The following is a 21,844-nucleotide window of genomic DNA, read 5'->3' on the forward strand; positions in this document are numbered from 1 at the left end:
GACATATGAAAGTCTAATCAGCCTTGACATTTTCAGTTCTTTATCTGTATTTCCTCTTCTGCATCTCCCCTGTCTGTCTGCTGCGGTTTTGTGGAGGTAAATGAGTCCTCATTAAATCAATAGGGTGTGTGTGTGTGTATTTGTGTTTAGGTTGGGCTAAGTTATGTCTTCCATTTAGTTGTGCATTGGTTGATTGAGAGCACTGCATAAAAGAAGAGAACATAATTTGATGTATAGTCTCATAACTAATAGGAAAGTATACCCTGAGGTAGGATCTCAGAGAAAAGCAATCCACATTATAAATGTGTTTTCAGTTACACAAACTGTCAAATTTGAGAGAAGGTGACATGAAAGTCCCCCATAAGGCTTCAAATATTTCTTCAGTTGCTTTCCGGTGGTATTTTATAGGTGGTATTTTCATACCTTCCTTCTTTCTCTCTCTGGGAGATGTTAGTCACACAACATTAACTTCCATCACTTCTCATGAGAGTCTTGGCATTTTAGAGTCTAAACTGCTGAAGCAACACAGTGATTAAAACAGCAACACAGAACACACCAGAAACGCTATATAGTAATTTACTGCTTTAAAAATGATCTTTATGGAATAGTTCATCCCGAAAACTCCCTATATTTCCCCCAAAAAACTATGTTGCTCTTTCTGGTGTGGAACACAAAAGGATACATTTAAAATATATTTTCATATACAGTGTATGCGTATATACTTCAAAGTAATACATTACAATACATTACAAGTAATTTGCATTAGGGCTCTTCTCTATAGAGATATGGCACATAGTCTTGGAGTTTGTACTCAACTAACTGGGGCCTAGGTCAGGAAGCAGACAGACTGGCTAAACGGAACGTCTGCTAGCTGCCTCACGTCACAGAGGTCAGCTAATTCTTAGCACACAGATACTTTTTCACCTATCATACTATAGAGACTGTGTCTGTTCCCTGACATACAAAAAACTTCCAAAACAATTCAAGGGTAACAGTTTAAGTGATGTTCAACAAATAAAAAACAGATTATATAATAAAGCTTGACTTAGCTTAATGTATATAAGCTCACTTTCTACAAAAGCGCTTTTTTGTAAATAATATGATCACAGATCACAACTTAGATGTGCTCTGATTGACAGACACCTGGCTAAAACCAGATGATTACATTATTTTAAATGAGTCAACTCCCTAAGAATACTGTCACGAGCCGTGTCCAAAAGGTAAAGGGACAGGTGTTGCTACAATATATATTTCTGGGACAGAATGACGGTGAGTAAATAATGAGAGGATTTTTATTTTTGGATGGACTATCACATTTTAAGAGCAACAGGTGATGCAGGGGCCAGAAACATGCAAACATAATACAAGTACTTGTGTTGAATTAATGAGGAGAGACTAATGAGGAGAAACATACAGTAGCTATTAACAGTACAGTATTTTTTTCTCTCTCATTAAATACTGATATATAATTATATTTGACTTATTAATTATTCAGAAATCACACAATTATTTAGAATGAAAAATAATTCATACTCAATATATCATTATAATATGATTTAATTCAATCTTGTCCTTTTTGGTTATATCAAAACAGACAAAAATAAAGAATAAATAATGAATAAACTTTGCAACCTCAGTATGCTTCCTCAGATTTGATGTCAGATACTTGGAGACAGAAATGTCCCTGATGAAAGTTATAACTGAAACACATTTGCTCGATGCACAAAAACAAAGATTATTGGCTCCTGCATATCAAGTGTGCACGTTTGAGCTTCCGTTTACCATTTTTTGTGTGCATAAGATCAAATAAAAATGCATAAATTGAATGAGTGTACTTTTCAAGTTTAAATAAAATGATAAGGAGTTTTCTTCAGAAACATAATGAAGTAAAAGTACAAATAGTTTAAATTGTACAAAAATAAAATACAAATCCTCTAAAATAATACTTAATTATAAAAATTAATTAATGTTACAACCCCAATCATTTTTAGTATCCCCAGCTCAAGGTTACCATTCACCTGTATTTTGTTGAATTTTTAAGTTTTTTGGGTGAACTATCCCTTTAAATAAACAGCGTCTGATTGTGTCTTACTTTAGACATCTTGAAATCCTTTCTCTCTTGTAGAACAGGGGTAACCAAAATGAGACTGATGGTAATGAGTGGTGTATTGGAGTATTTGAGCTATATTTAGAAGATGTCATTCCTCATGCAAGGGAGCTGAGGGGAGTAGATAGTTGGACGATGCACACATTACAGTAATTCTGCCTGAAATGTTACCAATTTAAATTTAAAGCCATACCCTATATGACAACTAATTAAATTTGAAGTTAAGCCCAGACTCTTTGACAATCAGATATTTTTTATTCAGTTATTTATTTGAATTTTGTTTTACTTTAAAGATGCTTTGATGTGTTCCCAGCCTATTAACTAATTAAGAAATAGATTCTAAATAATTATAATTATAATAATTACAATAAAATATTATTATCATATTTAATAATAAAATAATAACTTATTATTATTATTATTATTATTATTTAATAAAAAAAAATTACATCAGAGAACCATAAACATGCAAAGGCATTTCAAGTAAATAGTTTTATGTTTAAAGGGTTTGGCTGACAAAACACAACCGTATGCTTTTCTGTCAATATACATTGTGTATTGTGAAAAGTGCTTTACAAATTTTTTTGACTTGCAGTATATATGGAGATATGATGGCTGTACACACATGTAAAAAAAAATTATCGTTAATATACATACATAATTTTCCTAACGCTCCATAAAAAGGCAATGCTTAAACAATTTATCTAATGCATTATTTCAGCCTATCCTAACATTTAGCATATTTGAACCCTGACCTCCTGCTTCCTCCATCTTTTCCCATGTCCACTGTCTTCATTCTCATAGACATTCTTAATGGTTGGGCTGTTCACCTTCTCTCAGGGTTACAGCTGAACCCCTTCGCTTTTCAATCAGTGCTAATGGATCTGCTGGCCTGCGTTCAGCTCAGTAAAAAGCTTCCCTACACACACACACACGTTCATACACACTCCAAGATGCTTTCTCTGCCCCGAGAGAGTGGGCTAGCATGCCAATGAAGGGAAATAACCCGAAGGATGTTCTCATTAAGTGTTTTATCTCAGTGCGTCATATCCACTACTACTTGAAAAACTTCAAGGTGCACTAGCTATTTCAGAAATAAGCGTTGCTGGTTGTAAATATTATGGAAGCCTGTCTTGCGTCTTCTGAGTAGAAAGTGCAAATCACTGATAAAAGCTCTTGTCAATTCTAAAGGGGTCAAAGTTTGTTGCATTCAGACGGCACAAAAGCTTCATGTTTGACTGGAATTTCTTCAGATGGCCCACCCCCATCTGAGTGATATGCTGATATGAGAGTTGAATAAGAGCGCATGGACTCTGCTTGTTGCCTTTAGGGGGTTTCTTTGTGTTCCCAGCACAGGGATCTCACAAGAGGACGCTACTATTGAATTAATGTGTGTGCATGAGCAAGAGGTAGTACAGACCACGCAGGACTTTTCGTGAATGATAATATAACATGAGATGAATGCTTTGTACCTGATGATGTTTAGCCTGAAATCTGCATCAACTGTGTAATGCTATCATGTCAATATTGACCAAAATCTCAGAGTAATGTTTCAAGCACCCTGTTGAATACATAATAACTTGACACATTCACTTTAAATTCCATTTGCATTTAATTAAAATATTTTTTCCTATTGTGGACACTTTTATGGTCAATATGTATGCACAGAATTGATATGAAGCTATGCATATAGGATTTATATGATTGCTTGTGCAGTTGTGACCTGTTGTGTCCGGTAATAAAGGGTGTGATTGGCTGACATTTGATCAAACATGCTATTTAAGCATCATTAATAAAGAGCTTAACAAGTATACAGGATTTTGATAAATCAGGTTCATTCAAGCTACTAAAATGGCTCTTATAGATCTCATGTCAGATTGTGTTTCTCTGAGGCCATAGCTGAGCGTCGTGGAATCGACCCGGTCTCATTCCTCTGCCATGTACTTCTGGGACTGTGACTTGCTGTATGTGTCACAAGCTGCAATTATTGGCTTTGCTAAAGGGGATGAGATAAAGGCCCTCTCATCTAATCTAGAACCACTAAGACTTAATGAGGGAAATAGAGCGGCTGGCATGTCTGTGTGTCTGTGTGTGTGTTCACGTGCCTTTATGTTCGTCTGTCTAACTTGCACTCTCTTTCTATCTTTCTAAATTAGTCCCTATCTCCCTTATCCCTCCATCCTTTCATCCCCCTTTCTTTCTTTGTTTCCCCCCCCCCCCCTCCCCTCCGCCCCCTTCTCTCTCTTTGGCTGCCTCCATTTTTCAATTAGATGTCCAGCAATTACATTATAGAGGCCATCACTTAAGGAACACATAAATAGTCCTCAGTCGCCCTGCTGGCTGAGAGTAAACGAAAGAGATGAGATAATACACGTTTACGTCAGAGATGGAAGGAATCTGCTGCATCATAAAAATTTGGGTTATCATCACTTTATGCATTTAAATAGGATTTTAATGTTATAACACAAATAAACTGAAAATAATTATATGGAAACTAAATTACTTTAATGAAAAAATAAAATAATAAAAATTAGCAGATTTATATCACAGTTTTTTGGTCCAAGACAAAGAATCTCCATGAATCAGTCATTTTAGACCTTAGTCACAAATGCAGTGTTTAAAGGATTAGTTCACTTCCAGAATAAAAATGTCCTGATTATTTAATCATGCCCATGTCTTCCAACATGTTCACATCTTTCTGTCTTCCTTCACAAAGATTTTTTTTTTTTTTTTTTTTTTTTTTGTAGAAACATTCCAGGATTTTTCTCCATAATAGACTTCATTGGTATCCAAACGGTTGAAGGTCCAAACTGAAGTTTCAGTACAGATTCAAAAGGCTCTTTACGATCCCAGCCGAGGAATAAGATTTGCTAGATCGTTATCTAGAAAAACGATGTAATAAAAAAAAAAAAAAAAAAAGGTAGGGTAGAGTGAAAAACTCATTTTCATTTCTGTGACGAGTGGGGCGGGGCCGAGGGATGTGAGAACGAGCGAGGCCGGTGGAGTGATTGGGAAATGAGCGACACCTGCGACCCACCACAGGTCTGGTGTCCCACAGAGGAGATGGAAGGATATAAAACTGGAGCGACGACAGTGAAGGACGAGAGAGGACCAGGTCTGGGCTTAATTTTATGTTTTGTTTTTAATTGTGCGCATCAGTCATCCGTGAGGGGCTGATGTGCTGTTTTGTGTTTATTATGAATTATTAAAGTTTCATTGGATTGTCTGCCGGTTCCCGCCTCCTTCTTCAATAAGATTATGAAGTTTTTATTATTACAATTTCCAACTTCAAAATCATCAAATATCATTGTTTAACCTTTTTTTGTAAAGGACATTTGATTTTCTTTGCATGTTCACTTAATTAATACTGGCGCAGTACTTCCAGCAACGTCACGTGTGACCTTTCCAATGTGACTGTAATGCGTGAGCGTGAGTCAAGTCAAGCATTTATTGGTTAAAATAACAATGATATATATATATATATATATATATATATATATATATATATATATATATATATATATATATATATATATATATATTTTTTTTTTTTTTTTTTTTAAATGACAGATTGTTTCACTAGATAAGACCCTTACTCCTCGGCTGGGATCATGTAACTGTTAGAGCCCTCTGAAGCTGCATTGAAACTGCAATTTGGACCTTCATCCCATTGGTAACCATTGAAGTCCATTATATGGAGAAAAACACTGGAATGTTTTCCTCAAAAACCTTAATTTCTTTGTGACTGAAGAAAGAAAGACATGATCTTCTTGGATGACATGGGTCATGAGTAAATTATCAGAAATCTTTTATTCTGGAAGTGAACTAATCCTTTAATATAACTAAATGATATTTAACTTAATAAAAGATGACAGTATAAACATGCAGTTTGTGTGCAAAGGGCTCTATTGTTCATCCAAAAATTAGAATGACTTACCCAAACGTATTTTGTTCCAAACCTCTTTGACTTTCCCGTGTGGTAAAGATATTTTGAAAAATTGATGCTTTTGTTTCTAATACTACTACTAATAGTATTATTATTTCTTTTGTTGTTGTCCATACACTGATGAATATTTATTAAATATATTTTACAACATCCATTTTTTCCCCATTTTAGAAAGATTTTCAGTGTTGTGCCAGTAACACTTTGAAAAGACACTGTAAGAATGGGGCTGACAGTGGAAATAAAGGATTTTTTGGATGTTACCTCAGAGTGTCTTATTTTAGTTGGTGTTTTATGTAACACAAGTCATGTATGACATTGCCATGTGACTGTCAGCTGGGAGGTTTGCAGAGAAATCTGTGTCATCAGGATGACATGGGAACAGGTTGTGACAGGTTTTTATTCAAAGACATGGAGGAAGAGAGTGGAAGTATAAGTCAATAAAATGTTCCCTAAGGACTAATGTATTTTAATGCCTGTATTCCTCCTCTGGGTCCTTTAAATTCATAGCTGTTCTTTCAGATATTGAACAACCACATATACTAGCTTTTTAGAGACATCAACCTGTTTGAATTGATCTGAATGCACCAGCTAAGTGACCAAGACTATTAAAAAGCTAACGGTAGAGATTGATTTTCCAACAGCAAACCCACTTGCTAAATCTAGCCCAGAGCTTCTATTGCTGACAGCTATTTCTGATACTGATGTGCCCTCAGGGTTGCTTGTTCTAGTCGACCCGTGTCAAAAAAAAAGGGTTCCTTGTCACCACAGATGACTTTGCTGTCTGAAACGAGAAAGAGCGAGTGGAAAAACGAAGAGTGTTTGGTCTGCAGGAATAGGACGCATTCATGTAAAAACGTGTTATGATGACATTCCACATCTTCAGGGAGTAAATATTGTGAGGAGATGTTACTCTACAAACAGTCATAGTGCTGATTTATGACCAGTTACATATTACTTTGAAAGATTCTCAACAAGCTGCTCAAAAATAAGTCCCAAAATCATATTTGTGGTTAATTTTTCAATGGTATATTTTTATAGAATCTAAATGGTTATATAAGTGGAATCCCTAAACTTTATGCAGATTTTTTAGAAATTGAAGAATGCACACAGTCACGTTTCACTAATGAAACATCATATTTCATCAGTGAAACGTGATCACAATAACAGATGTTGCTGACAAGTTTCATTGATGAAACATGAGCAGAATTATTATTGCTATTAATCTTTTTTTTTTTTTTTTTGTTGGTGAAGCTTCCTGATGTAGATTTTCAAATTTTCCAAAAGTCAGTACCAAGAAACATCAACACATGCTCCCAATTACACATAATGTGTAAAACATCCAAACATTTTGTTTAAAAAAAAAAAAAAAAATCACTGCTAAACATATTAGTGTTTTACTGCTCTTTAGATACAAAAGCCCTTGATTACACTTTATTGTAAGGTGTATTTGTTACAATGTTATTACACAAATTAGTAAAATAGAGTTATTAATTAACAACACATACCTGGTTTTGGGTTAGTGGCTTGTAATCATGCATAATTTACTGTTATTACTATGTAACAATGACACTGTTAAAAACAGCCTTTTTTACATTTTATTTTAGTAGTCAAAATTGTCTAGGAAAGTCAAACGTAAACAATTCTTCGCTATTCTTTTACCTTATCTGTAGTCTCTTATCTTTCTCATTACATTATACCTACTGTCTTCTGGTAAAGCCCAAAGTTTCCCAGCATGCCCAATTATTCCCTCAGGTTTAATGAGAGCCAATCTGATTACACCTGCCTCCTTCAATAGGGAGATGATTTCTTGACAGATACATGAAGACCCTGGCATTAAGAGAAGTAGAGCTGAGGCTGCAGAGGAGGCGTGTCCAAAGATCATCTTCTGCAGCACACTGGAGACCATGTAGCCATTTAACGAAGAATAGAAATAAACGGAAATTCTCACTGGCGCATTTGGGGTTTTTGAAGCTTTGTGTCTTGAGGTTGTTTTCTCATTCATTTAAGTAGTGCTAATAAAAGACTGCATGATCTATACCCGTTGCTGATTAACACTAAAGGAAATTGTTCAGATAAATAATGACAGGCGTGATGAACACTGCCTGCAAGTTTCCGTCACAGGCTGTGCTCCGAACCGTTGTTGTTGGAGATTTGATCGATTGAACCACGAGAGAGGACAAATGTCCCTCACTTAGGCTGATTCAATTAGATGCACCATATTTCAGCCGAGATTCTTGAACCTCAAGCATTTCATTGCTGATTTGTGAGCAGAGACGTGATCACCAAGAAAACCAGAGACTGCTCACATATGAAGAAATCTAAAACGGAGATCCCGGACGAGCATTGACAAGAGGATGCCACTAAATTGCTAACCATGAAAGGTGTTCAAACTGTATTCTTTGGTGAGGAAATTGTTGTCGAGGTTTTACCACACACCTTGGATGGTCGCAGACACCTCCTCAGTTGGAAGGATAAAAATGGCTTGACTTTTGGCAAAGTGTAAAGTACCGCCCCCATTGCGGTGCTTATTAATCACCACAAGTGCTCTTCGCTGTTCTTTTGTGAATAGGATTTCTGGCATATTCAGCCTAAACAATGTAATGGGATTAAATTTTGGAAAGCAAGGACAAAATAGAGGACAGGCTCGGGACATGTTTGGGTGGGGCAAAAACAGCGTCATCGCCCACCCCCAGGACACTGACGCAGTATATGAAAAGACGCATAAGAGGTCTGGCCCAACCCCCTCTTCGCTTCCCTCCGCCTTATTCACCCAACCACCCCTGCCCCGCCCCACCGAGACCAGCCGAGCACTTAATGTAAATAACGTACTGGCTATTTTTAGAGTGCCGTCTCTTAACAGTGACATTGGAAGATGAAGAGAGTTAACGTCATAAATCGTCACGTTTTCAGACATGCGCTTTTTCGTAACTATGTACCCATTGGCTCTTCAGCAGTCTGCAGATCGGTTCAGGTTGCGAAATGGCATTAGACTGGGTTTGCTATTAGAAATGGGAACAAAAATGGTCATCAAACACATTTTTTCATGATGAATTTGAACAAATTGGAAAATGGCTCATGACTTAAGAGTTTTTGTTGACTGTACAACTTTGAAATAACACACCACTATGAAAGTCTTAACAATAAAATTTATTCTCTTTGAATAATCCTATGTTTAATCTGTAGGCCACAATTAATAAATAAATATAGATTTGTGTTGGTGGCTCCAACCCATCCAAATAAATAAATGTGTGTATATATATATATATATATATATATATATATATATATATATATATATATATATATATATATATATATATATATATATATATATATATATATATATATATATACATATAACACTAAAGTGACACTTAACATTTTAGTGGAATACTGGACATTTATATTCACTGGAGTATAAATACACACATAACAAAAACTTCTGTATCACTAAAACCAACAACACAGCAGCTGGTTCATTCTAGAACCAGGTACAATGACTTCTTTTGACATACGAATGACTTTGCAAATCACAAAAGAATAACACAGCACAGACCCCGTGGGTTATTACATCTGGCAAATCATTTGCAGCTACATTCATTTTCAAGTACAACAAAGTGACGACCGGGTTTGCATAATGTCCAATCATCCCCATCTAATCAATGCGGCTAGTTAGACGATTACAAGGTTATATATATTTTTTCCATGTTTTTTTGTTTTCCTGGTCACCTTAATATTGCACTATGAACATGAAAAAGACATTTGCCACATGTGCACATATGTCACAGTTGTTAAAGGTAGTTTGTAGATGGGAAGCACATCACTTGTTACGTATATAATTACATATTTATGAAACTATAACTGTTTAGCTACATTTGATTTTTATGATAGGATGAAGGGATAATCTGCACTAATATGCATCATGGGAGTTTGACGTAAGTAATGTCCTGACACATAAACCTACACCTATTATTTATTAATATATAGCTATGATTGGATATATTGTAATCACTGTGTTACATTTTCTTTTTTCGTTTTCAAATCCTGACTGATCTGTGTCCAGACACAAGAAATCAAAGGGACAATTCACAGAGAAATGGACATTCTGTCATCATTTGAAACTTATGTTCATCTGTGGAACACAAAAATATCATTTGAAGAATGTTTCAAGTGCTTTTTATTTTATTTTATTTTTTTACACAATGAAAGTCAATAGGGTCCTTTCGTGGATTGTCCAAACATGACTTTATTTCTTCTGTAGAGTTTTTTTTTTTTCCTCTTTTTTTCCATCCATACAGTTAAAGTCAGTGGGCTTCAGTGTTATTTTTTAACACTGATGCCCATTGAGTTTGTATGGATGAACAAAAAGAGAAAGAAATAAAGTTGTACATGTTTGGAATGACATGAAGTTGAGCAAATGATGACAGAACATATTTGAGTGAACCTACCTTTTAATATGATTATTTCTCAAGGATTATCACAGTATCTCAACATTTTCTTCAGCGGGGAAAGGAGAGTCACTGAAGGTTTGTACATCCCATCAGGAGTTGAAGAGCTTCTCAGGGTAAGTAACACCATCAATGTCCTAATATTACTCAAACCATCAAAATCACTGCTGTTTTCTTCTCTGGTAAGAGTTTCAGTTGCTGTCTCCACAGTATCTGAAAGAAGTGATGGAAATTCCAGAAAAGGAGTATGGAGTGAATTATGTAATTAAAATCTGATATTTCTTTACTTTTTGGGTGAAGCCTTGTCCTTCACAGCATGGAACCACTAGAGAGTCTTCTCGGGATTGTCCATAAGGTCTCTACTTGATCTCATGACTGGGTGACTCCGGGCTGGAGTCCTCCTCTTCGGTCAGGGTTTCCTTCCTGGTGAAGGTAGCAGCTAAAGTAACACTAAGTCTTGGCTTGACTGGGGCCATTTCATTCAGCCCAATGATGTTCCTGTTCACCAGAGTGGTCTTGTCCATTATTTCGGCACTGTGCTTCGCCACCACTGCATCCAAGAAATCATATTTAGCCGACAGGGTGCCACTCTCGAACAGGTACTTAAACAGGTATGAGAAAGCCACATTGCTTAGGAACGAAGCCAGCATGGAAGCAGTCTTAAAGGGAAACCTCTGCATCACCAGGTATTCCACCTCCTTGGTCACATGATGGACCTTCTCCTCAATGGTCCATCCAGGGTAGTAGATGAACGGAGGCAGTCTGAGATATGGTTCCCCTCCACCAATTCGCAGAATCAATCCAAAGATGTATCCAGCAACCGAGCCGTAGGTGTTTGTGCCACGGATGAAAAGAACGCAGAGGAGTTGGGGAAAGATGATGACGTAGACCAGGTCAGAGCTCAGGTACCATAAACCATAAACGGTCCCAGTCAGGAGAGCCATGGCCGTCGCAAGAGCCCCGAACACAAAGATAGTGATCCGCATGACCCATACTATCTCACGGTCGGAAGCCTTGAAGTCAGTACAAAGATGAGACAAGAACAAGTTAATGAAATGGTTCATGGTTATTTAATTAACCTGATTTTCAGTTTTTTTAATTATTGAAAAACACGGTAAGACTTTAGTATAGGGTCCAGTTCACACTAATAACTAGTTGCTTATTAGCATGTCTATTAATAACATATTGGCTGTTTATTAGTGCTTATAAAGTACATATAATGCATGACATCCATAATCCTACCCAATACCCTAAACTAAACAACTACCTTATAAACTATTAATAAGCAGCAAATAAGGAGTTAATTGAGGCAAAAGTCATAGTTAATGGTTAGTTAATAGTGAGAATTGGACCCTAAAATAAAGTGTGACCAAAAACACATTTTTCATACAATAGATGTCAGTGTGGCCTAATGTTGTTGTGATGCATCTAAAAAGCAGTTGTTTTGGATGCTATTGACTTTCATTACATGGACAAAGACAGCTGAGACATTCTGCAAAATATCTCTTTTGTGTTTCGCAGAATAAAGTGAGCAATATGGTTCTTGAATGACATTGTGTAAGTAAATGATGACTGATTATTGTTATTATTGACCTATCCCTTAAACTACTTTATCCATTCATTAGTATGCATTCTACATTTTATAGTCATTTTCCAACGAGAGTGAGAGAGAAAGAGATGTTCTAGCTCAGTATGTTTGTCATATTTTCCAGTACAACTATTATAACTCTTAAATCAATGCTACTTGACAAAATATCATAAAAATTTAGTAACTTCAGTAGGATTTGTGCATTCAGGAGTTTGTTGTGAAGGTAAACAAATTCCCTAAAGTTAATAATGCAAATGCTCTCTGCTGTCCAACAGAAAGCTGCTTGGTCTGAAAATGACTTCTGAGTGAGCTGTGCTTCATACATCAATACGTCATTGACAGTGAACCTTTTGCCTGCAAAACTATGAATGTACATTTAGACAAAAATCTGTTACTGGTCATTTTCAGCCAGAACATTTATTGTTAACTTTAACCTAAAACACAAAACAATGCAACACAAATAAAATACAGGTAAAACACCTGCAAAATCAAAACAGAAAATTCCTTTACAGACTTTTCTTACAGTGAAGATACATTTAGTTCTAAAAAAAGAATTATTATTTTCCTAAACAATTATCAAAATGTAATGACTTTATTCTTAAAATAAGAACAAATATCTGGCAGTGGGGGGGGGGGGGGGGGGGATCTTTGAATTAAGTAAAATTTTCTTACTCCACATAGTTTTTCCCCTTCTTTAAGTAAAAAAACTCTCTTAATTTTGATAAAATGGACTTCTAAAGTAAAGGTTTTTTTTTTTTTTAGAATGTGTAAATATTTGTACTGCGAAACAAGGCAAAAAAAATATTGCTTTTTTTTTCTGCAGTAAATTAAATTTAACTGGCTCTCACCGATTGCCGGAAAGCGAGCTGGTAGATGTTCCTAGCGAACATGGAGCTGGCCGACAAGATGGATGAGTCAGCGGATGACATCACTGCAGCAGAAACTGCCCCCAGACCAAAAAAGGAGATATAGGCTGGACACAGGTGCTGTAGCACGATCGGTAGAATCATATCAGACTGGTCCTTCTGCATGGGAGAAATTGGCCCATAGGTTGTCTGGTTCCAATCTATGAAGCAGAACACACTTAATATATACTGTGCAATAATCACCAGCATAATTATTATATTTTTATTTAATTAAATATAATATATATATATATATATATATATATATATATATATATATATATATATATATATATATATATACTCATGTATGATGCAATATATATATATATATATATATATATATATATTGCATCATACATGAGTTGAATACATGTTAAATGAAACTCAGACATTCTATTTTAAATTCTTTTTACTTAAAATCCAAAAGCAACAAGCCTTGATTAATCAGACTGTTATTCCCAATCAGTTAAATAATACGTGTCTGCTGTGTCTTTGATGCTGAAAGTCTGTTGATTAAATCTGGGTGCTGTGTGCCTCCCTCAGATGTAATATTTACTGGGTTCACATCGTTAAATGGATAATCTGTTAATAATATATGAGGGAGACCAGCTGTTGTTATTTACTCGTTTCTTTAGTGATCTGAAGGGAACATGGTTTCCACCCGGGGCTGATACAGCCTGGAGAACACCTCCCACAACACACCAATGCAAAACAGACTGTTCCCCCAACAATCAGAAATAAGTGATTACATAATTAGAATTACTGTCAGTATATACTAAATACAGTACACGCTCTAAGGGGAAATGGCTTAAGGGGTTTAGGACAAGGAAACATAATATACAGGAAACAATAAGAAAAATACTTTGATGCACATTTTTATTTGGCTGAGCTGTGAATAATTATTCAGTGTGAGGGGTATGTTCTGGAGGGGGAAAACAACATAATTAGTGTATAATTAAGAGCCCTTTTATATTATCTGTTTAAGGAAATATTTCTGAACTAAAGGGTCCCGTGCTGAAGAAGTTTTATCCTTGAAATATAGAGAGTTATATATATATATATATATATATATATATATATATATATATATATATATATATATATATATATATATATATATATATATATATTTATGTATTTATATATATATATATATATATATATTTTTTTTTTTCAATGATGTATTTATTTAGCACTCTAAGGTCTAGATATCTTTAGTGGATACAGCCTGTAAATTAGACTAATTATTTAATTCAACATGAAATAAAGTTGCAAATACACTATTGTGATGTAGAGCCTCGAAAAAAAAATAAAATAAAAAAAAACACCAAGAAACCGTTGTTATTTGCTGACTGCTACGATTTCATTAAAATTACAGTTTGCCAGAGCAGGGTTATTATAGTTATCTGAACTAAAACCATTAAAAAACATCTTTATTAAAATAAACAAACATATCTAGAAAAACAACAACAAAATGACTAAAACTTTAACTTCAAATGAAAACAGAAAATATAAAACAAAATATTAAACAAATTCAATATATTAATAAAAACATTATGATAACTATAATGATACTAAAATGACAGTGCAGGAAAGGAGAGTACTGGTGCACACATCACCAGAGAAGAGATGCCGTTGCGAGGAGGGGAAGGGAAGTTAATGTTAATTAAAGATTACAAGGGCAAAAAAAAAAAAAAAAAGGTTCGTTTTACCTGTGGAAGCCCCTATGGCTCCGATCAGGACAGAGGGAATAGCCATGATGATACAACCAAAGGCAGCCAGGAAGGAGAGGACTTGAGCATAGGAAGCTGAAGAGGCAGAAAGAACCCTTTGAAAATACACCTGCCAGGGAATCCCCCCCAACATCTAGAAACAGAAACGTCATTTTAAATACAGATACAAGACAGCAGGATTCAAATGCATAACATTAAGAGTGCATTATCACACTATAAATGTTAAAACTAATCTAAATATGGCAACCTACAGGAGAATGGTGACATGGCTGGACAAAAATTACACTTCAGTTTCTCTCTCTCTCTCTCTCCAATTATTTTGGTCTTATTTAGTTTTCCTCCCTACGAATGACTGCATTGTTCACTAAAGTGAGAAATTAGGTTTGGCCCTTCAGAATCAACAATTCTCCATTGGCAAAAACCATTGTGTCTCCATCCCATCATGCTACAGTGGGTTGTCCACTCACCAGAAGGCAGAAGTTGTCAGCCCACATCCATTTGTCAGGGCTTTCTATCTTCCCAAGCCATGCGGTCTGATTAGCATTGAGCTGCTTCACTGCTGTCACTCCGATGTCAGACACAGCTGGGTTTGAGAGTGCAAAAGGGACGCTCACCCACTACGAAGAGAACATATTCCACTCTATTACTATGTAATTGACCATTTATAACATTGTTATACTCTTTATTTAACTTAAGGTGTAGCAGTTAAAACCAGCCAAATAGATTTTGAAATAGATTTTTACATTTCAACATCAATTTAATTATGAATTCTGTTCAGTTGATCATGTTAAATTCTTAATTTGTATTAATTATTATTTTTATTGAATGATGTAATAATACTTAAAGTGAGTCAATGAAAAGCAAATGATACATAACTCAAATAAGGAAAAATATTTGATTTCTTCTTTTTGCTTCTTTATACCTGTTACTTGTATCAATGAAGGATGGTTAATAAGCCGTTACTGTCAAAACTGCACAGCAAACAGCCACTTTGATAAATCACAGAGTGTTCTGTGCTGCTGAAGACATGCAGACATGATTTAAGATGAAAATGACGCTGTCAGTGACTTCATCGTGTGGTTCTGTGAAGCCTTACCAGTCCTAAAAAAATACAGAAGAGCTGGACAACATCAGTGTAGGCCACTGAGTAAAGTCCTCCCACCAGTGTGTAGAAAATGGCAATAAGAGCCGAAATAATCACAGACATATTGATGTCGATGTCAATGATCACACTCAATGTTGCCCCTGTGATGCAAACAAAGTTTGTTTAATTAAAGCTTTACTGCTGTGTTTATTGAATATGTCCTAATACAATTTCGAAAGAACTTGCAGATTTACTGACTGCGTCTTTTTAAGATATAGTTTCCCTTTTTTTTCTTACCAAGGGCAGATAAGATGGCGGCTGACCAGAACATTTCCCCCATTAGTGCAGGGATGAATAGCAGACCACCCATCCTTTTACCATACAGTTGCTGGAAGGGGTCAAGCATGGTGACGTAACCCCGGGAGCGCATGGGTTTTGCAAAGAAAAGGCCACCTTGACATGAATCAATTCAAATATTATATGTTTGACAGATACATGCTTTGGGTTCTACTAACTTTAACACGGAACACGTTTATACAAAGCTGCATACACATGCAACATACCCACAACAAGGCTGAGCGCGTATCCAAAGGGAGCCTGTGCCCATGCCAAGCCGTACCCGGGAAGATACACATTCTCTGCTGTGCCGTTGATATAACCCCCTCCAACCCAAGTTGCTGGAATGAGAGGACATTTAATCTGACTCGGCACTATATATATATTAATGATGTTAGTTAACATAAATGTTTGAGTATTGTTCATTGTTCAAGTTCGTTGTATTTACTAGTACATTTTTAAAATCAAAGTTGTATCCGTTAACGTTGTGTGTGTGTGAAAAAAATAGCAGAATTAGCAACATAAATTATGAAATAATTAGTAACAGTACCAGTATGTACAATACCTGTTTAATGGAATACACACACACACACACACACACACATCTCTCACATCTCTCTCTCTCTCTCTCTCTCTCTCTCTCTCTCTCTCTCTCTCTCTCTCTCTCTCTCTCTATATATATATATATATATATATATGTGTGTGTGTGTGTGTGTGTGTGAGTGTTTTTATACTCCGTTTATATGTTATAACAGCAAACAGGATCATGTGTGTGTGTGTGTGTGTGTGTGTGTATGTATATTTATATTCCATTTATATGTTATAACAGCAAACAGGATCATTCAATTCAAGTGGAGAAAAAAATACATAAACCAAACGAATTAGCAGTTATAATACAGCAATAAAATAAAATGTAAGTAGACTACATAATGTAGTATTACATTTCATTTAGGCCTACAAATGTTCGAAATTTAACTTCCGAAACTGATCGTCTACTTTAATGACGTAGAAAGATAAAGACATCATCTCATCACGGTGTTAGCTTTTTTCTTCTTCTTACAGGCAGTAGCTAAATTTTTGTTGCATGACTAAATCTTTAAAGATGTTAAAAATAAAATAAAATAAAAATAAACAAATATAAAAAAAGAAAAACGTCATTCAAATACATTTACACATACGGCAAAACACTTTTTTATTATTATTATTTAGTTCTCTCTGAAACTCACCTGTCATGGTAAATGCGCCGACAAATAATCCAATATCCCTTCCGCCGACCATAATGGTCTCACTGCGATCAACTCCCTCCATCACGCCGGAATTCTTGTTTTTCCATGCTGCCCAGATTCCAACTACAAGGATCAGCAAGTAGAAGATGACAATCGCCACCAACCCCTCCACATGGATGTTCATCTTCTCTCTGCTAAAGTCGTTGTATCTCGAAATAACCGAAATTCATTGAGACCTAGGGAAAAGAGACCAAAAGAGGTATGTAAGAAAAAGAAGGGAGGGCTAAAAAAAAATCTGACTAGTTCGTTTCTAAACACAGAGCTGATGTAGAATTTAGACAAAAACTCTTAAAAATATATATTTAAACCGCCTATATTTATTAATAGTCTTTCAGTCACTTCTTCTTCTTCTTTTTTTTATTTCATACATTTCATTCGGAGGGTTTCCAACTACAAAGTTCAACATCATAAGAAAAGAGCCTCACCTTTGTGAATCAGCCGCCAGTCACTCAACTGCCACCAACAGAGCAAAACAGAGCCCAACTATCGCCTCAGGAGAAGAGCAGTAGGCTACAGCACATTTCAGAGTCAGCCAAACTTACTGTGAATCTTATAGGAGCAGGTTTCGTCAGAGGGTAGATGAACGTCAGAGAGATGTGAATGGGGGCTATTTATGAATAAAGATGTCAGATCGTGCAAAAGAGCCGCGCGTCACTGGAGGTTATCAAGTCAACTGAAAATCGCTAGACGGGGGGAAACTGCTGTAAATCAAGAGTGGTGAAATATCTCGGTTCCATTCATGTTTTTTTTTTCTTTTCTTGACTGGTAATTTATGGCAGTCTGTATGAGTATAAGCGCACGCTCTCAGCAGTGGCGGAGCAGCAAGTGCAGGCGCTGTCCAGAGTGCTGAGGACCCAAGCAGCTCCAGCCCCACAAGCTCTTCAGACACCAGCCAAACCTCCATACAAGTGCAATTTCTATGTAGACAATGTATGCATGTATGTCCATCTATCTATCTATCTATCTATCTATCTATCTATCTATCTATCTATCTATCTATCTATCTATCTATCTATCAATCTATCTATCTATCTATCTATCTATCTATCTATCTCATTATTATTATTATTATTATTCTGACGTATTTTACACGTTCTACGCATGTTATTTGTTTTAAACTTTTCTAATATAGGCTGAGAACAAAGCATTTAATAAAACCACATTTGTTAATTTTGTTTCTAACGGAATTTTGAAGTGTTAGAATTTTTATAACAATAACACATTTACTCAAATAAAAATAATAATAAATAAATAAACAAATAAATAAAAGGACTCGCATTTATTTAGTTATGTTTTACTCTTTTTGTGCTGTGTTCATTGGTTCTAAATTCTCACATAATTAAACAATTCTTGACATTCTGCCACCCAGTGGCTTAAGTTGGTTCTATTCATTGTTTCTTCAATGACAGAGAGAGAAATTTTTATATATAAAAAAAGAAAAAAAAAAAATAATTTCGTGAAAAAAAGAGAAAGAAATATAACTATAAATAGAATACTCAGGAGAGCATTAAAACCGACTTGAAAATCACTAGTCGTATAAACACTCTTTAACAACAATAATAATAATAATAATAATAATAATAATAATAAAGGGCTGAATAGCACAAGAAATGGTTCATTGGTTCGTAATCATAGGGGAACCTCTTTCATAAAACAGCACGTTTGTCAAATGGTGCTTTGTAGAACCGTAAGAGAAACCCCATTCTCCATCTTAGATTTCAGATGTTACTCCACTCGTGTTTGCTATAAATGAGATATTCACTGCAAATTGTAAAAGCTTCAATTTGAATCAGTTTTGAATCAGTTTTATGCTTTCTGAGTTTAACAAATATTGTGTGGGGGCCCTGAAAGGTTTCCTTATGGGGGCCTTGGGGCCAAAAAGGTCAAGAACCACATTATCTTCTGGAAATACATTATAATTTTTTTTTTATCCTTTCCCCAACTAAACTAAGAGAAACTTTAAAGAGCTATAAAGGGGCTAGCTGGTTCTTATGGCAGTGGTGCTAGCACCTCAACTGCCCCAAAGAACCACTGAAGAACCATTTGTGTGTGTGTGTACACTTTAGCCAGGTCAGACCATATAGAATTTGAGCGAATGAAAACTAGGCTGTGATTGATAGACTGCAGACCTTGGAACTGTAAAGGACGGAGATCACGTGATTTATTTAGTTTTCCATCGGAAGGACGTTTAATTAAACTTAAACAATCAATCAGACACACTGTACTTCAGTCAACCAAAGCCTCTTGACGCCTTTCAACAATTAAACCTGCCGTAAGAGTTTTACTAACATTCGGTTTTGTGGTAGCCTGTACAGTTTGGTCATGAGAACTTTTATAGACACTGGACATTATACTTGGTGAAACAGGATTCCTGCGGATTAATCTTTAGAATGATACTTTTTGGGCGCTATAATTATACTCTCAAGTTTGACAGTTCAGGGTTTAGTTATGCGTGCATGGAGGTGTAGCCTAACAGTCTATTCTCAACAAAAATGTAGGCCTGCTAATTTCCTTGAGAAATAATAATCTTCCCTAAAAGAGAGAATCTAACTCTCCAAACGAACCAATTTGATGGACTCCATATATCTTCCACCTCAGACAAGTCAACTAATTTAACTGGTAATATTTTGACAGCCTGCCGAGTGAGTCCCAATTATAAGCAGACGGGATCGAGCATGTTCATACAGATGTTGCAGTTCTTTGTAGTTTAGAAAAGGCTTGGTCAAAATCCCTCAACAGTTTTCAACAGCGTCTCTTGTTCTAGCACAGCTATAATATATAAAAAAAGTTATCTGTCTGGTTAAGGAGAATAAAGGTTGATAAACAGTCAGATAGGATAATGAGGTATTTTATTTTATTTTAAAAATATGTATCTGGAATCACTTGAAAATGATGTTTTCTGATGTTTTCTTCTAGATCCCTCGGTGCATGGGAACAGTCATGGTGCGCAGATTTTGCTCAGCTAATGAGCACACTTCACATCTGCTTCTTGTTCTTTGAAGTGAGTCACAGAGATGAACACGCACTTCATGAACAAATAAATAGCAGATTTGACTAAACTGTTAGCAATATTAATAATAACAAACACCAAAACTAATTATTTAATGTAAAAACGTGCATTTAAATCTCCAATAGCCTAACCTTAAATAATAACAGGTTGGCAATGCCTATGCATGTACATGTAGCTAATGCGACTCGGGAGATACATTTGTGAAGAAAACAATTTACACTTAATCATTTCCAAGAAAAATAATCTTAGGAAGATAAAGAAATTCATACTGTGTACATTTTATTTCCTGGTAAACTACCTGTTGTCTGTCTTTCAAAGGTGAATTACCGAATAGAGTGTTACTGTCATCTAGCGGTCGAAGTGGCCCTTACGCAGCCGCTGCATATGAACGGCAGGTTCTTCATTTTCAGTTTTCCATAACGGCTACCGTACATTCGGAAGTTCGACGCAAAAGAAACTGCACTTCTGTTCAGGGCAGCAAAAAAAAAAAAAAAAAAAAAAAGACAAAGAGAAGGAAAGTGGCAAGCAGTGGGTCCCGCATCAGCGTCACGTCTGTTACGCATGGCTAAACGAGCCGATCTGACACAGACGCACGGAGCTCAGAGTCTCCGCTGTGTTTTATGTCTGCGGTCACTTCTTCTCGGGGATCTGCACGGTCTGTCTCCAGTACTGCCTGTTCACTGGAACGGGAGATGGAAATTCTGCATATTTTCAATTAACGGGACAGTATACCCAAATATTAAAATTCTGTGATCAATTACTTAGGCCTACTCTTAAGTCGGTCCATACCTGCATGATTTCTGTGAATCACAATTTTTTGTGTGTAGAAGTTTAGGCTGACTGTGACTTCCACTGCATGGAAGGTGGAAAACTGTAACATTTATCTTAATATCTTCTTAGAAAGGCACACAGGTTTGGAATATGAGAGTGAGACAATGATGACTTGATGAGTTTTCATTTATGGGTGAACACGAATACGTTTATTCATTTAATGCTATTAAATTTTCTTAGAATTAGCTGGGCATTGCAGCTGTGGTCTAGGGGAATGAACTTGTAAATAGCGTTATTTTGCTAGCAAGGAAGATTCCTCCACTCAACAAACTTAAGCAAAAATTGACAGCGATGCATTCCTTTTACAAGTAGCCTTCAACAGATACAGTTCTGGCACAGATGCAACTTACACTACAACATACATATATCCCAAGAGTTCTGATACACAGACCAGCACCACTGGGGATTTTCAGTGTTTATACAGTATCACTCTGTTCAGACACACTGTCAGTGTGTATTTAAGTGGATATGATTCTTCAGTGACCGTTTCTTTAGGTTACATGGTTATATCAGTAGGTGGCAACAAGTATGAGTGCTAGGAGCACGTTATTGAAACATTCCTTAAGT

The 21,844-nt window shown here is 35.8% G+C and overlaps 1 protein-coding gene across 1 annotated transcript; it reads right to left on the reverse strand.

Moving 5' to 3' along the window:
- Window positions 1-9,782: 9,782 nt before the first annotated feature.
- On the reverse strand, window positions 9,783-18,338 carry LOC113110261 (high affinity choline transporter 1-like). The gene is made up of 9 exons (XM_026274391.1): window positions 17,862-18,338; window positions 17,377-17,612; window positions 16,378-16,491; window positions 16,112-16,267; window positions 15,827-15,975; window positions 15,198-15,347; window positions 14,710-14,863; window positions 12,938-13,155; window positions 9,783-11,514 (listed from the first exon to the last, which is right to left on the reverse strand). The coding sequence occupies exons 2-9, from the start codon at window positions 17,558-17,560 to the stop codon at window positions 10,861-10,863; spliced, it is 1,779 nt and encodes a 592-aa protein (XP_026130176.1). The 5' UTR covers window positions 17,561-17,612; window positions 17,862-18,338; the 3' UTR covers window positions 9,783-10,860.
- Window positions 18,339-21,844: the final 3,506 nt, after the last annotated feature.

This window comes from Carassius auratus, chromosome 1 (assembly GCF_003368295.1).
Source record: "Carassius auratus strain Wakin chromosome 1, ASM336829v1, whole genome shotgun sequence".
Classification (NCBI taxonomy): domain Eukaryota; kingdom Metazoa; phylum Chordata; class Actinopteri; order Cypriniformes; family Cyprinidae; genus Carassius; species Carassius auratus.

Coding starts and splice junctions, on each gene's coding strand:
- LOC113110261 (XM_026274391.1), bottom strand. CDS start 17,560: ATGAACATCCATGTGGAGGGGTTGGTGGCGATTGTCATCTTCTACTTG. Junction 16,492..17,376: donor CGGCGCATTTACCATGACAG/GTGAGTTTCAGA, acceptor CTCTCATTCCAG/CAACTTGGGTTGGAGGGGGT. Junction 11,515..12,937: donor AGCTCGCTTTCCGGCAATCG/GTGAGAGCCAGT, acceptor ACTGACTTCAAG/GCTTCCGACCGTGAGATAGT.